Source organism: Lissotriton vulgaris, chromosome 7 (genome assembly GCF_964263255.1).
Source record: "Lissotriton vulgaris chromosome 7, aLisVul1.2, whole genome shotgun sequence".
NCBI classification, from domain to species: domain Eukaryota; kingdom Metazoa; phylum Chordata; class Amphibia; order Caudata; family Salamandridae; genus Lissotriton; species Lissotriton vulgaris.
Genome location: NC_141695.1, coordinates 1746010076 through 1746031476, shown reverse-complemented (window position 1 = coordinate 1746031476; position 21401 = coordinate 1746010076). Strand labels below are relative to the sequence as shown.

The 21401-nt window shown below is 47.5% G+C and overlaps 1 protein-coding gene across 1 annotated transcript in view; it reads left to right on the top strand.

Moving 5' to 3' along the window:
- The first annotated feature begins 20330 nt into the window (after positions 1–20330).
- ATP1A3 (ATPase Na+/K+ transporting subunit alpha 3) overlaps positions 20331–21401 on the top strand; it is a 316872-nt gene continuing 315801 nt past the window's right edge. Inside the window, exon 1 of the mRNA XM_086933041.1 lies at positions 20331–20672. Within this exon, the coding sequence (XP_086789167.1) occupies positions 20667–20672 (6 nt within the window). The 5' untranslated portion in view covers positions 20331–20666. The remainder of the gene's footprint in view (positions 20673–21401) is intronic.

Below are 21401 nucleotides of genomic sequence, written 5' to 3'. Positions count from 1 at the left end.
ATATATCGCGCACCCGCAATCCACTGCTGATGATGTCACATATTACATCTTCATGACATGGTCAGTGACATCACTGATGACATCACTGATGACATCTCAAATGACATCACTGATGACATCACTGATGACAACATCCAGTGATCGTATGTGTCTGTAAAGTTAAAATATGTCTTACATATTGAAGAATGAGTGGATGTATAAGTGTCTGGATGAAGGATTTAGTAGGTGCATGTCTGACTGTATGAGTGAGGGATTAAATGTGTCTCACTGAGTGCATGGGTTAGTGACTAAACTGTCTTAATTTGTGCATCATTATGTCTGTTGTTCTGTAAACTGTTGCATGTGTTGATAAGTAGCTATATGAGTAACTATATGGGTTATTGATTGGTTGCCCAAGTATTTGTATGGGAGACTGAGTGTGTGTGTGGGTGGCTGGGAGGTGTATGACTCTGTGCATAGATGTGTGAGCAGTTGATTCACTAGATGTATGGTTTCAAAAGTGCATGTGGAAACAGCTGTATGGGCGGTTGACTGTGTGCATGAGTGTATTGGTGAGTGAATGGATATCTCAGTGCTACATGTCAAAGTAAGTACATATGTAAAACACAGTACATGTGAGAGTTGACATATATAAATAACTGTGCATAAGAGCCAGTGAATGTGTGAGTGGCTGTATGGATCATTGTGAACTTGTATCAGGGATTGTATAAGAGAGTAAATATGTGTTAGTATATGTTTGAATAAGTAAAGTTTGTATAACTGTATAGTTGAGGAAATGGAGGTGTGATTGATTCTTTGCATGACTGACTAGGTGTGTGAGTAACTCCATGGATGAGTGACAGTCTGTGAGTGTCTGTTTACACTGATTGTATCTAAGGTTATATTAGAGTCTGAAGAGGTTCATCGTATTATCACATGAATGATATCATCAGTGATGTGATCAGTAATGTCAAATGAGATGTCATCAGTGATGTCATCAGTGATGTCATTTGAGATGTCATCAGTGATGTCATTTGAGATGTCATCAGTGATGTCATCAGTGATGTCACTGACCATGTCATGAATGATGTAATATGTGACATCATCAGCAGTGGATTGCGGGTGCGCGATATATAGTTAGTGCAACTAACTATATATGGAATTTCAATGGTTTTTTGTGAGTAAAATAAGGTTTTGTAAATGCGAATTCCTAACTATATATGGTCTATAACCTATGGTTTTTTCAGTGAATATATATATATATATATATATATATATATATATATATATATATATATATATATATATATATATATATATATATATATATCCAGCTCAAGTCCCTGCAAGTTTCCAGGAGCACTCGCAGACGGGTGCGTGATGCGGTCACAGGACCCGCATTACATTCGGCTCACGGTTTCCACCAGACTTTCACTTTCACAGAGGAAAGAAACCACGCACTCCGGGGGTCGTTTTCAGTTCATTTATTTAAGTTTGCAACAGACGCGTTTCGGCGCTCCGCCTTCCTCAATGTTACATTGAGGAAGGCGGAGCGCCGAAACGCGTCTGTTGCAAACTTAAATAAATGAACTGAAAACGACCCCCGGAGTGCGTGGTTTCTTTCCTCTGTGAAAGTGAAAGTCTGGTGGAAACCGTGAGCCGAATATATATATATATATATATATATATATATATATATATATATATATATTTATATGTGTGAATCTGCAGTGAGGAACAGGAATGGCAGGACCAAAGCAAAAGCTCTGCGACACGCTTCCGAAACAGGCAATACAACAAACACACCATAAGACAATGTTGGGAAAGAGCAAATCAAGCCTCCAGATCAGATTGTTTGAAACCAAAAGAAATTCAAAGTCCAACGGATGATGAACCAATCCGGCTCATTACAAATTACAGTAGGGAAACCAGCCAGCTAAACCAAATTCTAAAAAGAAACTGGAAGATTTTGCAGCTGGATCCTGTTATAGGTAAAAAAAAATGGGTAAGCACCCCACAGTAACATATAGAAGGGCCAAAAACCTCCAGGACCAACTAGTTCACAGTCATTTCCAACCGACCATGAAAAAGAAAAATTGGCTTCAAACCAAGGGGTTCGTAAAATGCTACAACTGCAAAGTCTGCGAAATTGCAAAGCCAACACAAGAAATAGCTATGCCAAATAACAAGACCTGGCAAATCAAGGAGTGCATAACATGTAACAGCAAATATACTATATATATGATTGAATGCCCTTGTAAGCTAAGGTACATAGGCAGCACCATCTGCGAATTAAAAAAGCGCATTCTGGAGCATGTACGCGCTACTGTACATAAAGACAGGGGCAATACAGTTGCCAAGCACATGGAATCGGACCACAACAGAGACTGGAAACAATTACGCTTCTGGGGCGTAGAAACCATGACCCTCCCAACAAGGGGTGGCCACAATGAAAAACTTCTGCGACGGAAAGAGTCAAAACATATCCTAAGTTTCAGAACTATGACACCGTTTGGGCTTAACCAATCAGAGGAACTGTACATACACCTGTGATAATGAAGTAAATCACTTCCTGAGACATTTCTGCCTTCCATGTTTAATTTTAACATTATTGTTCCCCTTTAATTTACACTCCCCCATGTTTTTTCACGTTTTTTTCACCTTTTATAAATGCTCACAAAATGATTGTATCCGTCTGATAACCCAAGTGTCAGTAGACTTTCCAACGCCCACTGGAGGGCCTTATCGTTTAAAGAGTAAATCTCTGTAAATGACTGTTTATTTACCTTGTCTTGCCCACCGGAGGGCAGTACTACCATTACTTTAAAACAAAAAATTGGGTTTGGATAATCAACAATATAACATGTAAATAGAATTACCCCCTTATGATTCTTTTGAATAGCGAAATTGGTAATTGTAAAGCAATGTATTGCCAAAACTACCAGCCCCAGAATGCTAATCATACGTGTAGCGAACCATGTGACACAAGGGGTGCAACCTATACTGTTGTTTTTTCCTTAAAACTTGTACTCCCATTACTTTAAAACGAAACGCGTTGGTTGTTTTTTGCTTTTGAACCCCCAAATGGATTTATGAAATAAATACAAAATTCTCACGAAAGAAAGCGACTGAAGTCTGTGTTTACTGCGACTCCAACCCTTCCCCAGGACTGGGGAAAACCTGTTGAAAAAACAAAAAAAAAATATATATATATCACCAAATGCCCTGAAAGCTTCGTGATGGCAAGCAGTGACCAGCCAACCATCTGGTTTTCTCTCTGTGACTCCCTTCAGCATTCCGTGTCAATTTTCTCTGCCTGACGCGTTTCGATGTTGGTAACATCTTATTCATAGGCTTGTTGCAAGGTTAGTGCCGGAAGTGCTCTTTTTATTTAAATCTGCCTTCATTCAATTGGTTAGTTGCACCCAATTGATTTCCGCTTAGTGCATATAATAACAATGGCATCATGGAACTTGGAGTCCATTAGTGAGCAGTCATTCTTCCCTAAGTGGGTTTCCGTGCACTTACACATTTTAAAAGCATTAAGTATGGGCCAAAAATCAGGTCCGCTCGCGAATTTTTGAGATTTTCTGCAATTTTGCGATCCGCGAATCTCGCGAAATTGCCGAAAAATTTGCTCGCGGGCGGATTTTTTTTTTTTTATGGCCAGCTCACTCAAGGGACCCCTGCACCCTTTGGCGCAATGGATAAAATCAATATACATTTATCCAATGAGGTGGCACTTACTGAATTAGCCAGTACTAGAAAGTACTCCAGTTGAGTAGAGGTATCGCACAAAACGATGGCATCTTCTTGGATAAAGGGCAGGGTTCATTCTGGCACGATGCTCCTGTCACAAAAATTAAACCTCAACAGGAAGCCCATACAGATATAAATGAAGCCGGTGCCCGAGCTGAAGCTCAAATTCAGTAACGCATTCATCAGCCCAAAAACTATCGTGCGGTTTGTCGAGGCAAGGCAGGTGTGCTTTCTCCCCATATCTACTGTATGTGCTCGGGGCCAAACGGGTGGGGGGGGGGGGATTCTATGCAAGTTCACATGCCTCTTGTGTCTATAAAGGGTCAGAGACGGATCAGAGCAGCAGACAAGGAGAAAGAAGCTCCTGGTCACAGGAACTGCACAGGGATTGCGCTCATGAAAGTGAAGGATACAAACATGTTGCGCATTTCTTCTTTTATAGAGTTTTCTTCTTCTTATAAGTGAGGATTGCCTAGATGGGCAGTAAAGGGGTATTCCACATAGAGGGGCAAGTCCCTCAATACCATGCTGCATTTTATGGCCCTGTTTCAAGCAGGTGTGTGTGGGGGGAATGGAATTTCTGCCCGGATGTTTGGTGATGCCTCCTCTGTGACAGTCTCCATACAAGCCATGCTGGTCGATCACATAGACCAGGGAATTGCTCCTGATATCCCAGCGTGCTGGGAATACTTTCAATGCAGGGAACCGAAATGTTCAATACCCACAGCAGCCAAGTTAAGTCCACCCTTCTGCTCTAGGGGCATGTAAGTGACTTCTAAGGGGTTTATTCTCCAGGAATAGTCTCCTGCCATCTACAGGCAGCAAACCATCTTTCCATGAAATGTATGCACCACTTGAATAGGATACCCAAATATAGTGATTTAAATATTTCTAGTCAATGATATTGTATTTTAAATATAATTTGCAAAAATATTACTCTCCTCAGGGAGCAGCTACTAATGCTGCTCCCTGAGGGCAGGAGAAATATTTTAATCTGTGGTCGGTCCCAAAATGTAAAATCGTCAAGCATTTTCCATAAACTTCTTTAAGAAGTGGGAACACAAAAACTGCTGAACAGAATTGCACCACATTTGGCAGGAAGCTAGATCTTGGTCCGTGGATTGTGATTTTTCTGAATTGGTGTAAAACTATTCAGTAGTTTTTGAGATATTAAGGTTTCAAAATATTGGTATAACTGGAAAGTTGGTTCCGCAAAAGTCTGACGGGAGTGCCAATTTAAAAACACCGTTTTCTGTTTGGACCAGAAGGCTTTTTTTCCTATGGGCCATTCCTCTCTCACAGGAGTCGGACTGCAACAAGAGAAAGCTCTCATTGGCTGCCAGCATTATGAGAAAAATATTGCTGGCAGACATTATCGGACTCTGTAACTTAGTCGCCTATCCTAAAGTTCCCCAAAAAGTTATATAAGGGGTCAGTGTATGCTTGCCCACCCCCTAAGTCCCATGGAGGGAGCCCAGAGGGACCCCCAGGCCAAAGGTAAATAAAAAATCCTCAATTTTTGTTGTGATCCCACTGGACACCCACTGAATTGCAAAAATAGAATTGCAGGGAGGGTGGTATGTGCCCCCGCCCTGAGCTGTTTTAAACCCCTCCCGCAAGGCCCAATATAGTTATTTATGGAGGGAGCATGAGGCCTCCATCCCTGAACAATTTTAGGCCATTGGGACACCATCCTGTAGGCCCAAATGAAATATTATGGGGAGGGAGGCACATGGTCCCCTTCCCTGAGCTATATTCGGCCCCAGGGACCCCATTCCCTGGAGCCAACTGTATTTGTTATGGGGTGGAGGGCGCAAGGCACCCCCCTCCCTTACCCTTTAAAAGGCCCAGGGACCCCATCCCTCAAGGCCATGACCTTAAAAAAGGGGGTGTGGGCTGTGAAGCCCCCTCTCTGAGCCTTTAGTTGTCCCTGGACCCTATCCCCTTGGGGGTGGTTCACTTGCAGTGTCCTGGTAGCCCAATCTCGGGACATTGTGGTTTCCCTGCCTGCACTGGCATGGGCATAGAAACGTGTGCTTGCTTCCTTCTCTTTGGAGCATTTTCAAATCTCCCACTAAACGGGAGCAAACACAAAGTTTGCTCCCAGTGGGTGGGAGCTTTAAAAATACTCACGCTGGCTGAAAGCAGACTTCTATTCTGCTTCCCTGCCCGCACACATTTCTGCCCAGGGGGTGTTGTCTCAGGGCCTAACTAGGATCTGGGAAGGGGGCTGCGCACCCCTTCCATTAATTAATTACTCAGACTGGGGGATGGCATCCCTGGAGCATAATAAGACAAAATGTATTACAAAAGGGGAGGGTGTGCATGGTCCCCTTCCCCAAGCCTTATTAGGTCCCTGGGTTTCCATTCAGTGAGGGCCAAACCAATGAAAAGGGAGTGATGCCATGTGACCCCCTCTCCATGTGCCTTCATAAGCCCGGGGACTGCATTCCCAGGGGCTGTTTTACTTGCTGTGCCCTGGGGAGGCCACCCCAGGACACAGTGGTTTCCCTGCCGGCACTGGTACAGGCAGGAAGGCATGTGTTTGTGCCCTTCTGGTGGGAGCATTATGAAATCTCCCCCAACCAGGAGCAAACACAAAGTGTGCTCCCAGTGGGTGGAAGCTTTAAAAATGCTCCAGCTGGCTGGGAGCAGACTAGTACTCTGTTCCCCTGATTGCACTGAGATGGGCAGGGAAACAGAACAAGATATTGCTCCCACCCAGAGGGAGCAGCATAAAAAGCTGCTCCTTCTGGGCAGGAGCAATGCCAGCTACCGCCGCATGTGAGGAGCTGACTAGAGGTGAGTGTGCCCTGTGGCTCTCCCCAGTGCCTAAATTGTGCATGATGGGTGCTCCTGGTTGGCACAAGGCCCTGGCGGGTTCACGGAGTTCCGCTACGTGAAACTAAGCGATGTGACCAAAAACTCTGCTGTGCTACGCAGAGTTCTGCAAGTGGTAGAACGCGATGCATCACGCTGTTAGCACTGATTTTTAGCTCTGAGTGTTTATCCTGCACTGTAAGATTAGGGCGAACAGAACCACGTGCAATGCAAACGGGTGCTGGTTCTTTCTGTCACTCAAGTAGATATGCTACTTGAGTGGCAGCTTCCTCAACACACGAGGAAGATTTCTCGATGCAAGCAGTAGCAATGAGCAGCAACAGCCCGTGTTGAGAAATCTAAGCCTGAGTGGAGTTCGTGGAGTGCCGCTAGTGCAAAAAAAACTCTGCTGTGCTACGCAAAGCTCCTCAAACTGCGGAGTACGTTAGCCAAATGCGGTTCAAATCTCTCTAGGAGGTGGTCTGGAGCAAGTTTTCCTGGCTTATGCTAGTCAATGTAATGTTGTTGGAAGAGGAAAAACTCCGCTCTGCACCACCACAGGGAATTTGTTGGAACTTCGCGCTCTACACGGAGTGGAAAAAACTCAGCAAAGTTCACAAGCGAAGCGGAATTTCCAACCCATGCAAACTTGGCACCTGGGCACACACCTATTTAAAATGGAGGCCCTGGGGGATGGGGTCCCATGGGGCATAATAGTCTCAGTAAGGGGGACCGCTCGGCCCCCTCTGCTTTTAATAAACATATGGCCCTAGAGGGCGGAGCTCGATGGCCTAATGAGACTTGGGGACAAGGGCTGCATGGCCCCTCCCCCTTGTAATATACATATGGTCCTGGGGTATGGGGTCCCAGGGCCCAATGAGGCCCCCTCCCCTTTAAAATAAAATTGACTTACCTGGGAGATGGGGTCCTTGGGGCCTAAGAAGGCTCTGAAGGGATCCACTTGGCCCCTCCCAATTTGTATTATATTTGGCCTCGAGGGATTGGGTCCCATGGTCTAAGGAAGGGGAACCAGAGAGCACCCCTCCCCTTTTAAATGCAATATGGTCCTAGGGGATGAGGTCCCCGGATCTATAAACGCTCTGGGAGTGGAGGCTGTGCAGGCCTCTACATCTTTTTTAAAATTTCTGCCCCAGGGTGGGGACCCAAGGGCCTAATTAGGGTAAGAGAGGGGGGCGTGCACCCCTCCCTTCATTAATTACTTTGCCACGAGGAATGCCATCCCTGGAGCCTAATAAGGCAAAATAAAAAAAGGGGAGTGGGCCGCATTGGCCCCCTCCCAGAGCTGTATTTGGCCTCACCGATCCTATCCCCCACCCGGGCCAAACCAATTAGAAAAGTTGTGGGGGCTGAGTGACTCTCCTCTATGAGCTTTCAAACGCCCGTTTTTTGTCCACAAAGGGGAGGGGATGCACGGCCTCCCTCCCAGAGCCCTAATTTCAGATGTTACCATAGATGTCATAAATGATGTCATAGAAAGTCATGGGTGATGTAATATGTGAGGTCATACGCAGTGCATGGCCTGGCCACAAGTTATAGTTAGCTCTGCTAACTGTAACTGATCAATTTATCTTTTTTTTAGTTCACAATGTTAATGTTGTTGCTAACATACTCACCTAACTATACCTTTATTTTCAACTTTGGTATTTCCCGTCAATATATATAAAAATAAAAGATAATCCTTTGAGACTGGCTCAATCAAATACTGGAAAGGACTGATTACACTGGAGTGTAATGAGCCCATATCTCTGCACAGCAGAACTCTCTCTGTAAACAGCGCAAAGCAATGTGTTGATGAAAACTTAATTACTCTGTTGATAAAGTGAAATTATTATGCGAACTGAAGGAATCCACACAGGAATACGGTAGATTCTTTATTTTTCATTTTTCATTGTGTAGCATTCGATTTACAAGAAGACTCTGTAGGAACAAAGCCTGAAATCACACTCTGCTGTCTTTTGCTAGGTTTGTGCTGTACAAATACCACATACATACATACATGCACTCATATAAGTGACCCTAAAGTGTTAGAGGCCTCATCTCGGTACACTTTAGGAACAAATGCTGTCAGTATACTAAGTATTGGCATGCATTGCACAGCTGCTCTCACCAATTGGTGGGATCCGGAGATTGTATCTAGAAGTGCAGAGGAAGAGATCCATAGAGCTTACGAGTGCATTACCACACCAAGGGACCGATGTAGGTAATCCCAGATTACCGATTCTTAATAACCGAATCATACCAATTTGGTATTTAAGAACAGGCAAATGGGTTGTAAGTATTTTTACTGAAAAAATTACCGAAATCGGTAAGTTTCGGTATTTACCGATTCGGTAATTGACATTCATTCCTATGGGCCTGGAGGCCCATAGGAATGAATGCCAATTACCGAATCGATATTTACCGAGTCGGTAAAACGGGAAAACATTGAAGGGTGGCAGAGTGTCACTTTGACACCCTGTTGCACCCCTCAATTATGTATGGGTGCACATGTTGCATACATACATGCCCTAAGGGCATGTATGTCTGCAACATGGCACTGTTGGAAAAGCAAAAAAAAATGTTTCCCAAAGTTTTCATTATTTACCACCAACTTGTAGGTGGTGGTAAATAACGAATCCTAAAAGGGGAAAAGCACTCATTTGAGCGCTCCCTACATAGCAAAATCGGTAATTTACCAATTCAATATTTTTAGGGAATCAGTAATTTACTGATTCCTTAAAATACCGATTCGGTAAATTACCGAATCAGTAAAATGCCCACCCACATCTCATTTTTCAAATGCTGGTCGGTAAAGGCCTAAATTACCGAATTCTGGCCATTACCGACTGGTATTTGCCTACCTACATCGGGCCCCAAAGGATCTTTTGGCGCCATCTTGCAACACATAAGTTATTGTAGAAAGGCCAACCAACAAATTGAAAACTATAGAAAAGCTGTGTTTTTGGGGCATCTGACTATTAGTAATAGGCAGTAATGTGAATCTTCTATGGCACGGGTGCTAACGTGCTCTGTCACTAAGGGGGCTTCTATGAAAATGAGGGGTGGTTAAAAGATCTGAAGAAGTGGGGAAAGGTACCTGGGAGGGTGAATCGGAGAAGACTTCCTGAGATGGAGTGGGAACCAATACAATCGTCACACAGAAGGAAATGCTTGATCGAGAGTTAGAAGATGTGACGCTTAATTCTTGTCTTCACTACTTTGCGTGAATAATAGACCCATGGAGTGAATGCTTCGGGTTCTACCTACACCCTGCAGTATCCCTGACATTGCTTGGGTGGAACCGATTATTAGTCTGGATATCTATCGTTCCTGTTCTTCACCGTTCAACTGACATCCTACATTCAGGATACTATACGAATACATGTCTGTGTCATACTGTCCCCAGAAACACAGCCCTGAAGAGACCCCGTATCTAGTGAGGGTCGAAACGCTGTCGACACCATACAAAAGAGAGAGCCTGAATTAAATTATCATCCATTGTACCAAGCTTGTCTTTTTGAATTTTACCAATAACCTGTTTCCCTGCTTTTTCACTATGTCGCACAGTACTCACTAAAATAGGTTATGGTCACTTCACTGGGGTTCACGATACCACTCCGAATGTGCAACAAATGCAAATAGTCTAATTACTTATGTTTAAGGAAATACGTCTGTGGTACAGGCTGTAACTGCAGAATAAAATTACCTACTTCGGCTGAAGTAAGGTATAGCTTTAATTAAAAGGTTTACTGGGCTTTTTTTAAGAAACGCGAATACACGAGTGTGTATAAATACTCCGATTTAATCTGTACTGTGACTCGATGGAGGGTCATGAATGAATGAGTATATTTTTGACTAAGATTGAATCAGAGCAACTACCCTAGTTGCAGATCATGTACTGTTCAAGATAAAAGAGTTCCTTGCAAACATTTTTTGTGCTTTTGAGATGGAGTGGGGATTGTCTCGTGGAGGGAACAACGTGCTATGCAGAGAGTTGGGTAGCCAATAAAGCACTTACAGAATAGGAGAGGCACTGCAGTGACAGGGGCACCTGCCACCATCCTTACCTTGAAAAGCCGGAAATCTGGAAGAAGAAAGAGACCTCTTTGTAGCCAGGTACAGAATATTACAATAGTCTAGCTGGGCCCCCAGGATCTTAAGGAGAAAGTTGGTTCTGTTGGGGGTTCAATTACTTAGCACAAGTAGCAACAGCTTACATTTAACAAATATGAAGGATTTGCAAATAGAGATATAACACACACCAACATTTTTTGAATCAATAATGTATTAATAGAAATCAAATAATAAAGGCTCTTGCAATTTACAATTTCAATTGGAATATGAAGTACATGACTGTGGTGAAGCAGTGACACGTGGTGATTGGTGATAAAGATAGTTCACTATGGGCCATATGTATCAACATCCTCATTTGCGATTTTCAAATAGCGATTTTTTAGAAATCGCTATTTGAGAATTGCAAAAAGAGATGTATGTAAAAAATCACAATTTTTAGTGATTTCTTAATAGTCCTTAATTGCGATTAGCAAATTGCAAAATCGCAATTAAGGAATACTTTCCCATTCATTTCTATGGGCCATGAGGCCCATAGGAATGAATGGGAAGTTATTCTCAATTTGCGATTCGCAATTTGAGAATCGCAAATTGAGATTAATTTCAAGGGTGCAAGGGTGTCATAAGGACACACTGATGCACCCCTGAAATTTACATGTGTGTGCATATTGCGCACATACATGCCCTAAGGGCATGTATGTGCGCCACATGGCACCTTCACAAATGGCAAAAAGTCCATTTGTGAAAGAAATCACAAATTACCACCAACTTGAAGTTGGTGGTAATTTGCGATTTCTTAAGGAGAAATCACAAAACTTCAGTGGATGCTGCATAGCATTTAAGGAATCGCAATTTGCGATTCCTTAAATGCTTACGCAAAGTTAAGGAATCACAAATTTTGCAATTCCTTAAATTTGCGTTGCATTATCCTCCTGCATACCGTTTTCGGAATTTTGAGTCGCAAAACGCTGCTTTTTTGCCATTCGCAGCCTATATACAGAAATAATTTGTGCAAAAAAAATGTTTGCAAATCATTCATATTTGTTATATGTAAGCTGTTGCTACTTGTTCTAAGTAATTGAAACCCCGACAGAACCAACTTTCTCCTTTAGGTACGCATACCCAGGTTCTGAGGGACACCGGGTTGCCCCATTACGTTTACCACTGGGCCCCCAGGATGGCAGACATGCAGGCAAGAATCGTTAGCATTCTTGCCGGACTTGAGGTAGAGGAACAGGGAGAGGCTGTAAGTGGTGCGTTCAGGATGACACAACAAAAAACTTGACCATCCATATGCAACAGAGCATCACTGTTAACTCCCAGGCGTTCTACATCCACTGCAGTGGAAGGGCTTGGAAGTAACACAGCAGGCTGGAGGGAGAGCTCTCAGGAGGGCGGGTATTCACCAGCTCTCGTTGTAGCATCTTCCCCACCCTGGGTACCCGCAAACAACTCCGCCACACATGGAGGTTGGTATTACGCATCTTTATTCTTCTGCATGTAACTGCGAACCCAGCGTTCTAAATCAGCCTTCATTGCGTTCCACTCTAAGCCTACGTCATAGCACTATGGAGTTCATCAGAAAAGAGTTCTGTCATTGCTAACTCGCAAAACACTACACCCATGCACTTAGTCTCTGCAAGGAACGGTCAATTCAACGCCAGCGAATGACCTGTACTTAGGGACCATTTGCAAGGAGCTGTCAATTTAACACAAAGCAATACCCTTCACGAATGGATCCTCTGGAAGGAGCTGTCCCTTCAGCACTGAGTAATAACCTGCATGAAGGGATCATCTGCGAGGGGCTGTCCTTTCAACATCAAGTAATAACCTGTGCTAAGGGGTCATCTTCAAGGAGCTGTCCCTTCAGGTCCAAGTGAAACCCTTCACCACAGGCTACTCTGTGAGGAGCTGTCATTTCAGTGCTAACCTGCACTAAGGGTTCACCTGCAAGGAGCTGTCCCTTCAGCACCAAGAAATAAACTGCACTAAGGGATCATCTGCGAGGAGCTGTCCCTTCAGCACCAAGTAATAACCTGCACTAAGGGATCATCTGCAAGGAGCTGTCCCTTCAGCACCAAGTAATAACCTGCACTAAGGGATCATCTGCGAGGAGCTGTCCCTTCAGCACCAAGTAATAACCTGTGCTAAGGTGTCATCTTCAAGGAGCTGTCCCTTCAGGTCCAAGTGAAACCCTTCACCACAGGCTACTCTGTGAGGAGCTGTCATTTCAGTGCTAACCTGCACTAAGGGTTCACCTGCAAGGAGCTGTCCCTTCAGCACCAAGTAATAACCTGCACTAAGGGATCATCTGCGAGGAGCTGTCCATTCAGCACCAAGTAATAACCTGCACTAAGGGATCATCTGCGAGGAGCTGTCCATTCAGCACCAAGTAATAACCTGCACTAAGGGTTCATCTGCGAGGAGCTGTCCATTCAGCACCAAGTAATAACCTGCACTAAGGGATCATCTGCGAGGAGCTGTCCATTCAGCACCAAGTAATAACCTGCACTAAGGGTTCATCTGCGAGGAGCTGTCCATTCAGCACCAAGTAATAACCTGCACTAAGGGATCATATGCAAGGAGCTGTCTATTCAGCACCAAGTAATAACCTGCACTAAGTCAAGTCAAGTCAAAGGATTTGCATAGCGCGCTACATACCCGGAGGGTCTCAAGGCGCTTGAAGAAGGGGGGATTACTTGTCAAATATCCAAGTTTTAAGTTGCTTTCTGAATGCAAGGTGGTTCTGAGTGAGACGAAGGTGAGTGGGGAGTGAGTTCCAGGTTTTAGCTGCGAGGTAGGAGAAGGATCTACCTCCCATGGTGGTTTTATTGATGCGAGGTACGGTAGCAAGGGCTTGGTTGGAAGATCGTAACTGGCGAGAGGGGGTGTAGAAGGAAAGTCGTGTGTTGAGGCATTCGGGTCCAAGATCGTAAAGTGCTTTGTGTGCGTGGGTTAGGAGGCGGAAAGTAATCCTCTTATTGACGGGAGCCAGTGGAGGTTTTTCAGGTGACTAGAGATGTGGTCTTTACGCGGGATGTCTAGTATGAGTCTGGCTGATGCGTTCTGGATGCGTTGGAGTTTTTTCTGGAGTTTTGCGGTGATACCGGCGTATAGGGTGTTTCCGTAGTCCGGGCGGCTTGTAACCAGTGCATGGGTGACTGTTTTTCTGGTTTCGGTGGGGATCCAGCGAAATGTTTTTTTGAGCATGCGAAGAATGTTGAAGCATGATGATGAAACGGCGTTGACTTGTCTGTTCATAGAGAGTGAGGAGTCCAGGATGACGCCCAGGTTCCGTGCGTGGTCCGTTGGGATGGGTGCTTTTCCAAGGGCCTCTGGCCACCAAGAGTCCTCCCAAGTGGAGGGGGAGGTACCTAAGATAAGGACTTCTGTTTTGTCTGAGTTCAATTTCAGACGGCTGTGCTTCATCCACTCGGCTACTTCTTTCATTCCTTCATGTAGGTTGGTTTTGGCGCCGTTAGGGTCTTTGGTGAGTGATAGGATCAGTTGAGTGTCATCCGCGTAGGAGATGATGTTGAGGTTGTGTTGGCGTGCGATGGCCGCGAGGGGGCTCATGTAAACGTTGAAGAGGGTGGGACTGAGTGAGGACCCTTGGGGTACGCCGCAGATGACTTCAGAGGCCTCTGAGTTGAATGGTGGGAGGCGGACTCTCTGGGTTCTTCCGGTGAGGAACGAGGTGATCCATTCCAGTGCTTTTCCTTGGATTCCGATGTTTTTGAGGCGCTGTAGAAGGGTGCTATGGCAGACTGTGTCGAAGGCTGCGGAGAGGTCGAGGAGGATGAGGGCGACTGTGTCTCCATTGTCCAGTAGAGTTCGAATGTCGTCTGTTGCTGCGATGAGGGCGGTCTCCGTGCTGTGTTTGGCTCGGAAGCCGGACTGTGAGGAGTCGAGGGATTTGTTGCTTTCGAGGAAGGCGGCGAGCTGGTTGTTGACGGCTTTCTCGATGACTTTGGCCGGGAATGGAAGGAGTGAGATGGGGCGGTAGTTCTTGAGTTCGGTGGGGTCCGCTGTGGGTTTTTTCAGAAGGGCGCTAAGTTCTGCGTGTTTCCAGCTTTCTGGGAAGGTGGCGGAGCTGAGTGAGCAGTTGATGACGTCTCGGAGGTGTGGTGCTATGATGGAGTCTTCTTTGTTGAAGATGTGGTGAGGGCAGGGGTCTGTGGGGGATCCTGAGTGGATGGAGTTCATCAGGTGGATGGTGTGCTCAGTGGAGATTGGGTTCCAGTCATTAAGGATGTTCAAGGGGGGTGAAGGTCCTGCAGAAGGTTGGGTGGGTTGGTCTTCGGGTCGGTTGTCGAAGCTGTTGTGGATGTCTGCGATTTTGTTGTGGAAGAACGAAGCTAGGGAGTCGCAGAGGGCTTGAGAGGGGGTGATATCATTGGAGTTGGCTGAGGGGTTGGTAAATTCTTTGACGATGTTGAATAATTCCTTGCTGTTGTGGGCGTTGTTGTCTAGTCGGTCTTTGAATGCGGCTTTCTTGGCAGCTCGGATTAGTTGGTGGTGTATGCGGGTGGCGTTTTTGAAGGCGTCCCTGGTGCTGGTGTTTGGGTCTTTTTTCCAGCCCTTCTCGAGGGAGCGACAGAGTTTCTTCGATTTCTTAAGATCATCGTTGAACCAGGAGGCGTTTTTGCTGCCTAGTTTGATTTGACGTTTTTTCAGCGGTGCTAGGATGTCGGCGCTGTTGGATAGCCATTGGGTGAGGTTAATGGCTGCTTGGTCGGGGTTTGAAGAGTGGGCAGGGGGGTTTAGAAGAAGCGATGAGGAGATCTGGTCGATGATGATTTTGTTCCAGTTTCTTCGCTGAGTAGGTTGAGGATGGTTGTGAGTTGTGGCCTTATTGTAGATAAAGTGTACGCAGCTGTGGTCCGTCCAATGGAGAGTAGTGGTGTGACTGAAGGAGACATGTTTGCTGGAGGTGAAGATAGGGTCGAGTGTGTGACCTGCGATGTGGGTGGGCGTAGTGACAAGTTGTTTGAGTCCGAGGTTGGCGAGATTGTCCAGAAGGGAGGTGGCGTTGCTGTCATTGCTCTTTTCCAGGTGAAAGTTGAGGTCTCCCAGTAGAATGTATTCCTCGGAGGGGAGGGCGTGTGGGGTGATAAAGTCAGTGATAACGTCGCTGAATTGTGCACGGGGTCCTGGAGGTCGGTAGAGGAGTGTGCCTCTGATTGTGGTCTTGGGGTCGGTGTGGATCTGGAAGTGAAGGTGTTCGGCGCTAGCAAGGTTGACGTCTGAGCTGGTTGAGATGCGGATGGAGTTCTTATGGACGATAGCGATGCCTCCTCCTGTTTGGTCGGTGCGGTCCTTACGGATGATCTTGTATCCTTCCGGGATGGCAATGGTGATGTCTGGGGCTGATGAGGCATTCATCCATGTTTCTGTAAGGAAGGCGACGTCGGGAGAAATGGTGTCTAGCAGGTTCCAGAGGTCGATGGTGTGTCTGTGGACTGAGCGGGTGTTGAGCAGGATGCATTTTAGGTGGTTGGAGTCAGTTATCTGTTGTGTGTTCGTGGATGAGGAGATGTGCTTGGTGCCGTCGAACTTGCAGGAGTTGCAGGAGAAGGGTCCATGGGTGTGTCCAGGAGCGGCTTGGGCGCAGTTGGGGAGTCGGCCGGGGTTAAGGGCAAGGAGGGTGGAGGCGTCGTATGTAATGCGGGTGGTGTGGGAGGTACGGGGGCTAGGGGGTCTGGCGCTGGGCGCGGTCCAGGCGCGGACGGGCGTAGACGAGCTTACCTTTGGCGCACCTTCGGCGCGGCCATAGCGCGTGGACGCTGCACGTTGGGACATCTGGCATAAATGGAGAGTGGAGGGGGCGGAGCGTGGGAGGGTCAGCTGGGAGGCGGGATCTAGGTGCAGGGAGGGTCTGGGACGGGTCAAGGGGTTAATACAAAATGGCTGCAGGGTAAACAAATGCACGAAAGTTATTTATCCAAAGCGCTACACACCTCGAGGTGCACTACCATGAAAGCGCTAGCGGAGTTTAATGTGAGGCAAGTAGCGTTATACCCAGAGCTATCTGTTATCAATGTCAGTTGTCTACCAACACGAGCGCTGCACAGAAAGCCCACATACAACTGTTAAATTTCTATATGAGGCGCGTAGGTCACGAGCGCTGCACAATGCTATCAGAATGAAATATAAACAGAAGTCACGAGCGCTGCACAATGCTATCAAATGAAATATAAACAGAAGTCACGAGCGCTGCACAATGCTATCAAATGAAATATAAACAGAAGTCACGAGCGCTGCACAATGCTATCAAAATGAAATATAAACAGAAGTCACGAGCGCTGCACAATGCTATCAAAATGAAATATAAACAGAAGTCACGAGCGCTGCACAATGCTATCAAAATGAAATATAAACAGAAGTCACGAGCGCTGCACAATGCTATGCTAATGAGATACAGACAGAAGTCACGAGCGCTGGGCAATGCTATTAAAATGAAATATAAACAGAAGTCACGAGCGCTGCACAATGCTATTCGAATGGAATATAAACAGAACAGCTAGTGGATTAGCAGTAATGTATACAATACCACCAGGAGAGGGAGGTGAGGGGAGCGATCGTTTCTGCGTGGAGCAGGGTGTCCATTCAGCACCAAGTAATAACCTGCACTAAGGGTTCATCTGCGAGGAGCTGTCCCTTCAGCACCAAGAAATAACCTGCACTAAGGGATCATCTGCGAGGAGCTGTCCATTCAGCACCAAGTAATAACCTGCACTAAGGGATCATCTGCAAGGAGCTGTCCTTTCAGCACCAGTAACAACTTCCACTAAGGGATCATCTGCAAGGAGCTGTCCCTTCAGCACCAAGTAATAACCTGCACTAAGGGATCATCTGCGAGGAGCTGTCAATTCAGCACCAAGTAATAACCTGCACTAAGGGACCATCTGCAAGGAGCTGTCCCTTCAGCACCAAGTAATAACCTGCACTAAGGGATCATCTGCAAGGAGCTGTCCCTTCAGCACCAAGTAATAACCTGCACTAAGGGTTCACCTGCAAGGAGCTGTCCATTCAGCACCAAGTAATAACCTGCACTAAGGGTTCATCTGCGAGGAGCTGTCCATTCAGCACCAAGTAATAACCTGCACTAAGGGTTCACCTGCAAGGAGCTGTCCCTTCAGCACCAAGTAATAACCTTCACTAAGGGTTCACCTGCAAGGAGCTGTCCATTCAGCACCAAGTAATAACCTGCACTAAGGGATCACCTGCAAGGAGCTGTCCCTTCAGCACCAAGTAATAACCTGCACTAAGGGTTCACCTGCGAGGAGCTGTCCATTCAGCACCAAGAAATAACCTGCACTAAGGGTTCATCTGCGAGGAGCTGTCCCTTCAGCACCAAGTAATAACCTGCACTAAGGGATCATCTGCAAGGAGCTTTCCTTTCAGCACCAGTAACAGCTTCCACTAAGGGATCGTCTGCGTGGAGCTGCCTTTTCATCGCCACGTGAGAATCTGCACTAAGGGAAGGTTAGTAAGAAACTGTCCAATCAGCCTGTACGAAGAGCGTGTCACAATGAGACGTACAGGGAGCTGTCTCTTCACCCTTAGTGATACAGTCCGTGTACACAGGGGGGCACTGTCAGACAAAGTCAGCACCATGCTGCAGCGTGCTGACTGTCACACAATCATTGAACATAATACGGAAGGGTCCCGACTGTTGCACAGTATATCTCACTCTGAATCACTCTCACTGTCACACGATTGGTACGTCTCACACTAGAACACACTCACTACTACACAATCAGTATGTATCACACTGGGGCACGCTCACTGTCACATGATCGGCATGTCTTCACTTGAGCACTCTCACTGCTACAAGATCGGTATGTCTCACACTGGGCTATATCCCTGTTATACAGTCACTATGTACCGCAGGCGGCACTATCACTGTTACACGATCGGCATGTCGCACACTTGAACACTCTCACTGGTACCCGATCAGTATGTATCACACTGGAGCCCTCTTACAGTCACATTATTGGCATGTCTCGCACTGTAACACAGTGAGTATATATCACACTGCAGCCCTCTCAATGTTACACAGTGAGTATATGTCACACTGTGGCGCTCTCACTGTTACACAGTGAGTATATGTCACACTGGACCGCTCTCACTGTAACACAGTGAGTATATGTCACACTGGAGCGCTCTCACTGTAACACAGTGAGTATATGTCACACTGGACCGCTCTCACTGTAACACAGTGAGTATATGTCACACTGGACCGCTCTCACTGTAACACAGTGAGTATATGTCACACAGGAGCGCTCTCACTGTAACACAGTGAGTATATGTCACACTGGAGCGCTCTCACTGTAACACAGTGAGTATATGTCACACAGGAGCGCTCTCACTGTAACACAGTGAGTATATGTCACACTGGACCGCTCTCACTGTACACAGTGAGAATATGTCACACTGGAGCGCTCTCACTGTAACACTGTGAGTATATGTCACACTGGACCGCTCTCACTGTTACACAGTGAGTATATGTCACACTGGACCGCTCTCACTGTTACACGGTGAGTATATGTCACACTGGAGCGCTCTCACTGTTACACAGTGAGTATATGTCACACTGGACCGCTCTCACTGTAACGCATTGAGTATATCTCACACTGGAGCGCTCTCTCTGTTACACAGTGAGAATATGCCACACTGCGCACTCTTAGTGTTACACAGTCAGTTTATATCACGCGGGAGAAATCTTCTCCCTCTTTTATTTGCTCATTGAGAGCCCTTACCCCAAACAAATCTGAAAGGCAATTAAAATCCAGGTCTGCGTGCGTGCCCGTGGGTTTGTAGTGTGGAGGTGTTCTTCGTGAGATAGGGTATTTGGGCTTCAGAGGAAGCCTCCTGGCCAGTGAGAGGGCCTCCCAGGGGTAATTCTGGAAACATACAAGCCACGGACAGACATTGACAGCATTGGCTTTCCATAACTTTGATGCTCCCTTTTGCACAATAGAAGCTGTGGGCGTGGCCTCGGGATCACACCTGTGACAGGTGGGTGGTATCCCGCGGCGCTGGGGCCCGCTCCCTGAGGCCCCTCAGCTTCAGAGAGAGGAATCGCCGTTCAAGTCCCCGCTCCATCTGGCACAAGTGACACGCCGTGTGACCTTGGTCAGGTCATCGTCCGCCACCCGTGCCAACCTCTGTCACTACTCCCAGGCTAAAGCTGCCCCCGGGCCCCAGGGGGGCAGAAGGCATGGCTTTATGAGGGCAGAGGTACTGGTGCCCCCTCCTGCAACATCCACGCAGGCTTTGGGGGGATTGTGGGGGCAGTGGGATATCCAGCCGCCCTCTCAGGTGTAGGGGACACTCTTCAGAAGATAAGGAGCCCCGTCGTAGCGCACATGCCACAACTCCCTTGTACATCCCGACCCCGCCCCAACCCTTCCACCTTGGAGAAGGTGAGCGCCGCAGCGGAGCAGGCGGGTGCGCGGGGGCGGGGCTGGCTGTTCATTGGTCGAAAGCCCTCAGGGGGTGGAGTCAGAGGCACATTGGTCTATAGCCCATGGAGGGGGGTGACAGGCTATTGTAGTGTCCAAGGCCAGAAGAGGCGCGCTCTGTCTGCTCATTGGTTCGGTGTGCCGCCGAGGGGGCGGTACCGGGTTCCTCATTGGTCCAGTGGATCTTTAGGGGGGAGGCCCTGCACGGGGTGCCTCGGAGACTCAGCCAGCGCTGACAGATGCCCTGGGATCCTGCTGGCTCCTGTGTAACCCGGGGAGGGCAGAGGCAAGCCTGCCTGCTGGAAGGAGGACGCGAGACGGGGTCCCCAGCTCGCCTGCCTCTCTCATCTCCATCCCGCCTCAGCGGCACTCCTCCATCCCTGGTCCCCAGCTCGCCTGCCTCCCTGCTGCCTCTCTCATCTCCATCCCGCCTCAGTGGGCTCAGCATCCCTCCTCCGCCTGCATCCCTGGTCCCCTGTTGCCACGGGAACCTCCGCCCCGGGGACCGAAGGGGTTTTCTACTGAAGGGCTTCTCACGTTGGCGGCAGCCACCTTCCAGGCATCAAGATGGGGGTAGGTACCGCGCAGCTGCGCGTGCCCTTCGCCCCCCCCCCCTCTCTCGCCCCGCCACCCCCCCCCCCCCCCCTCTGCCAGCCGTCTCCCGATCCCGATCCTGCAGGTCTGGGTGGCCAGATGCGATGTCAGGCTTAATTTGCATTTTATTGGGAATACGGAGCCACAGTATTTGAGAACAGCAGAAAACGAGGGCACACGGATGCCCGGGGAGGAGGGGCTTCAGCTGTTGGAGCGGAGACCATCGGAATCACAGGGGTATGGGGGAGGAAAGGGGGTTAATACTTACAATGCACACTTAAAAGTCTGTATCTTCCCTAGAAATAACTGTGCATACGCACAGGGAGCTGCCAGCAGGTTCCTAGAGCAAGGGGCCGCGCTGCCACGCGCTATAAATGTAACCCTCCCGTTCCACAGCTGTGCCCTCACCCATCAGCGGGCTTGAACCCTTACGTGGGTGATTCGGCCATTCGCCCATACGATGGATGTGGGTGACACGGGCGTTAGGGACGCGGGTAACCGGGCTGAACCATCGTGGTGATGGTGGATGTGGGTGACACGGGCGTTAGTGGCGGCTGTCATTAGGGTGGGCCATCATAGGTTTGTTTTGGTCGATGGATGTGGGTAACACGAGCGTTAGGGACGCGTGTTGCCGGGGTGAACCACCTTGGTGGTTACATATATTGCACGGCGGCACTCGGTGCCTTGGGCGCTACTAGTGACGCGTGT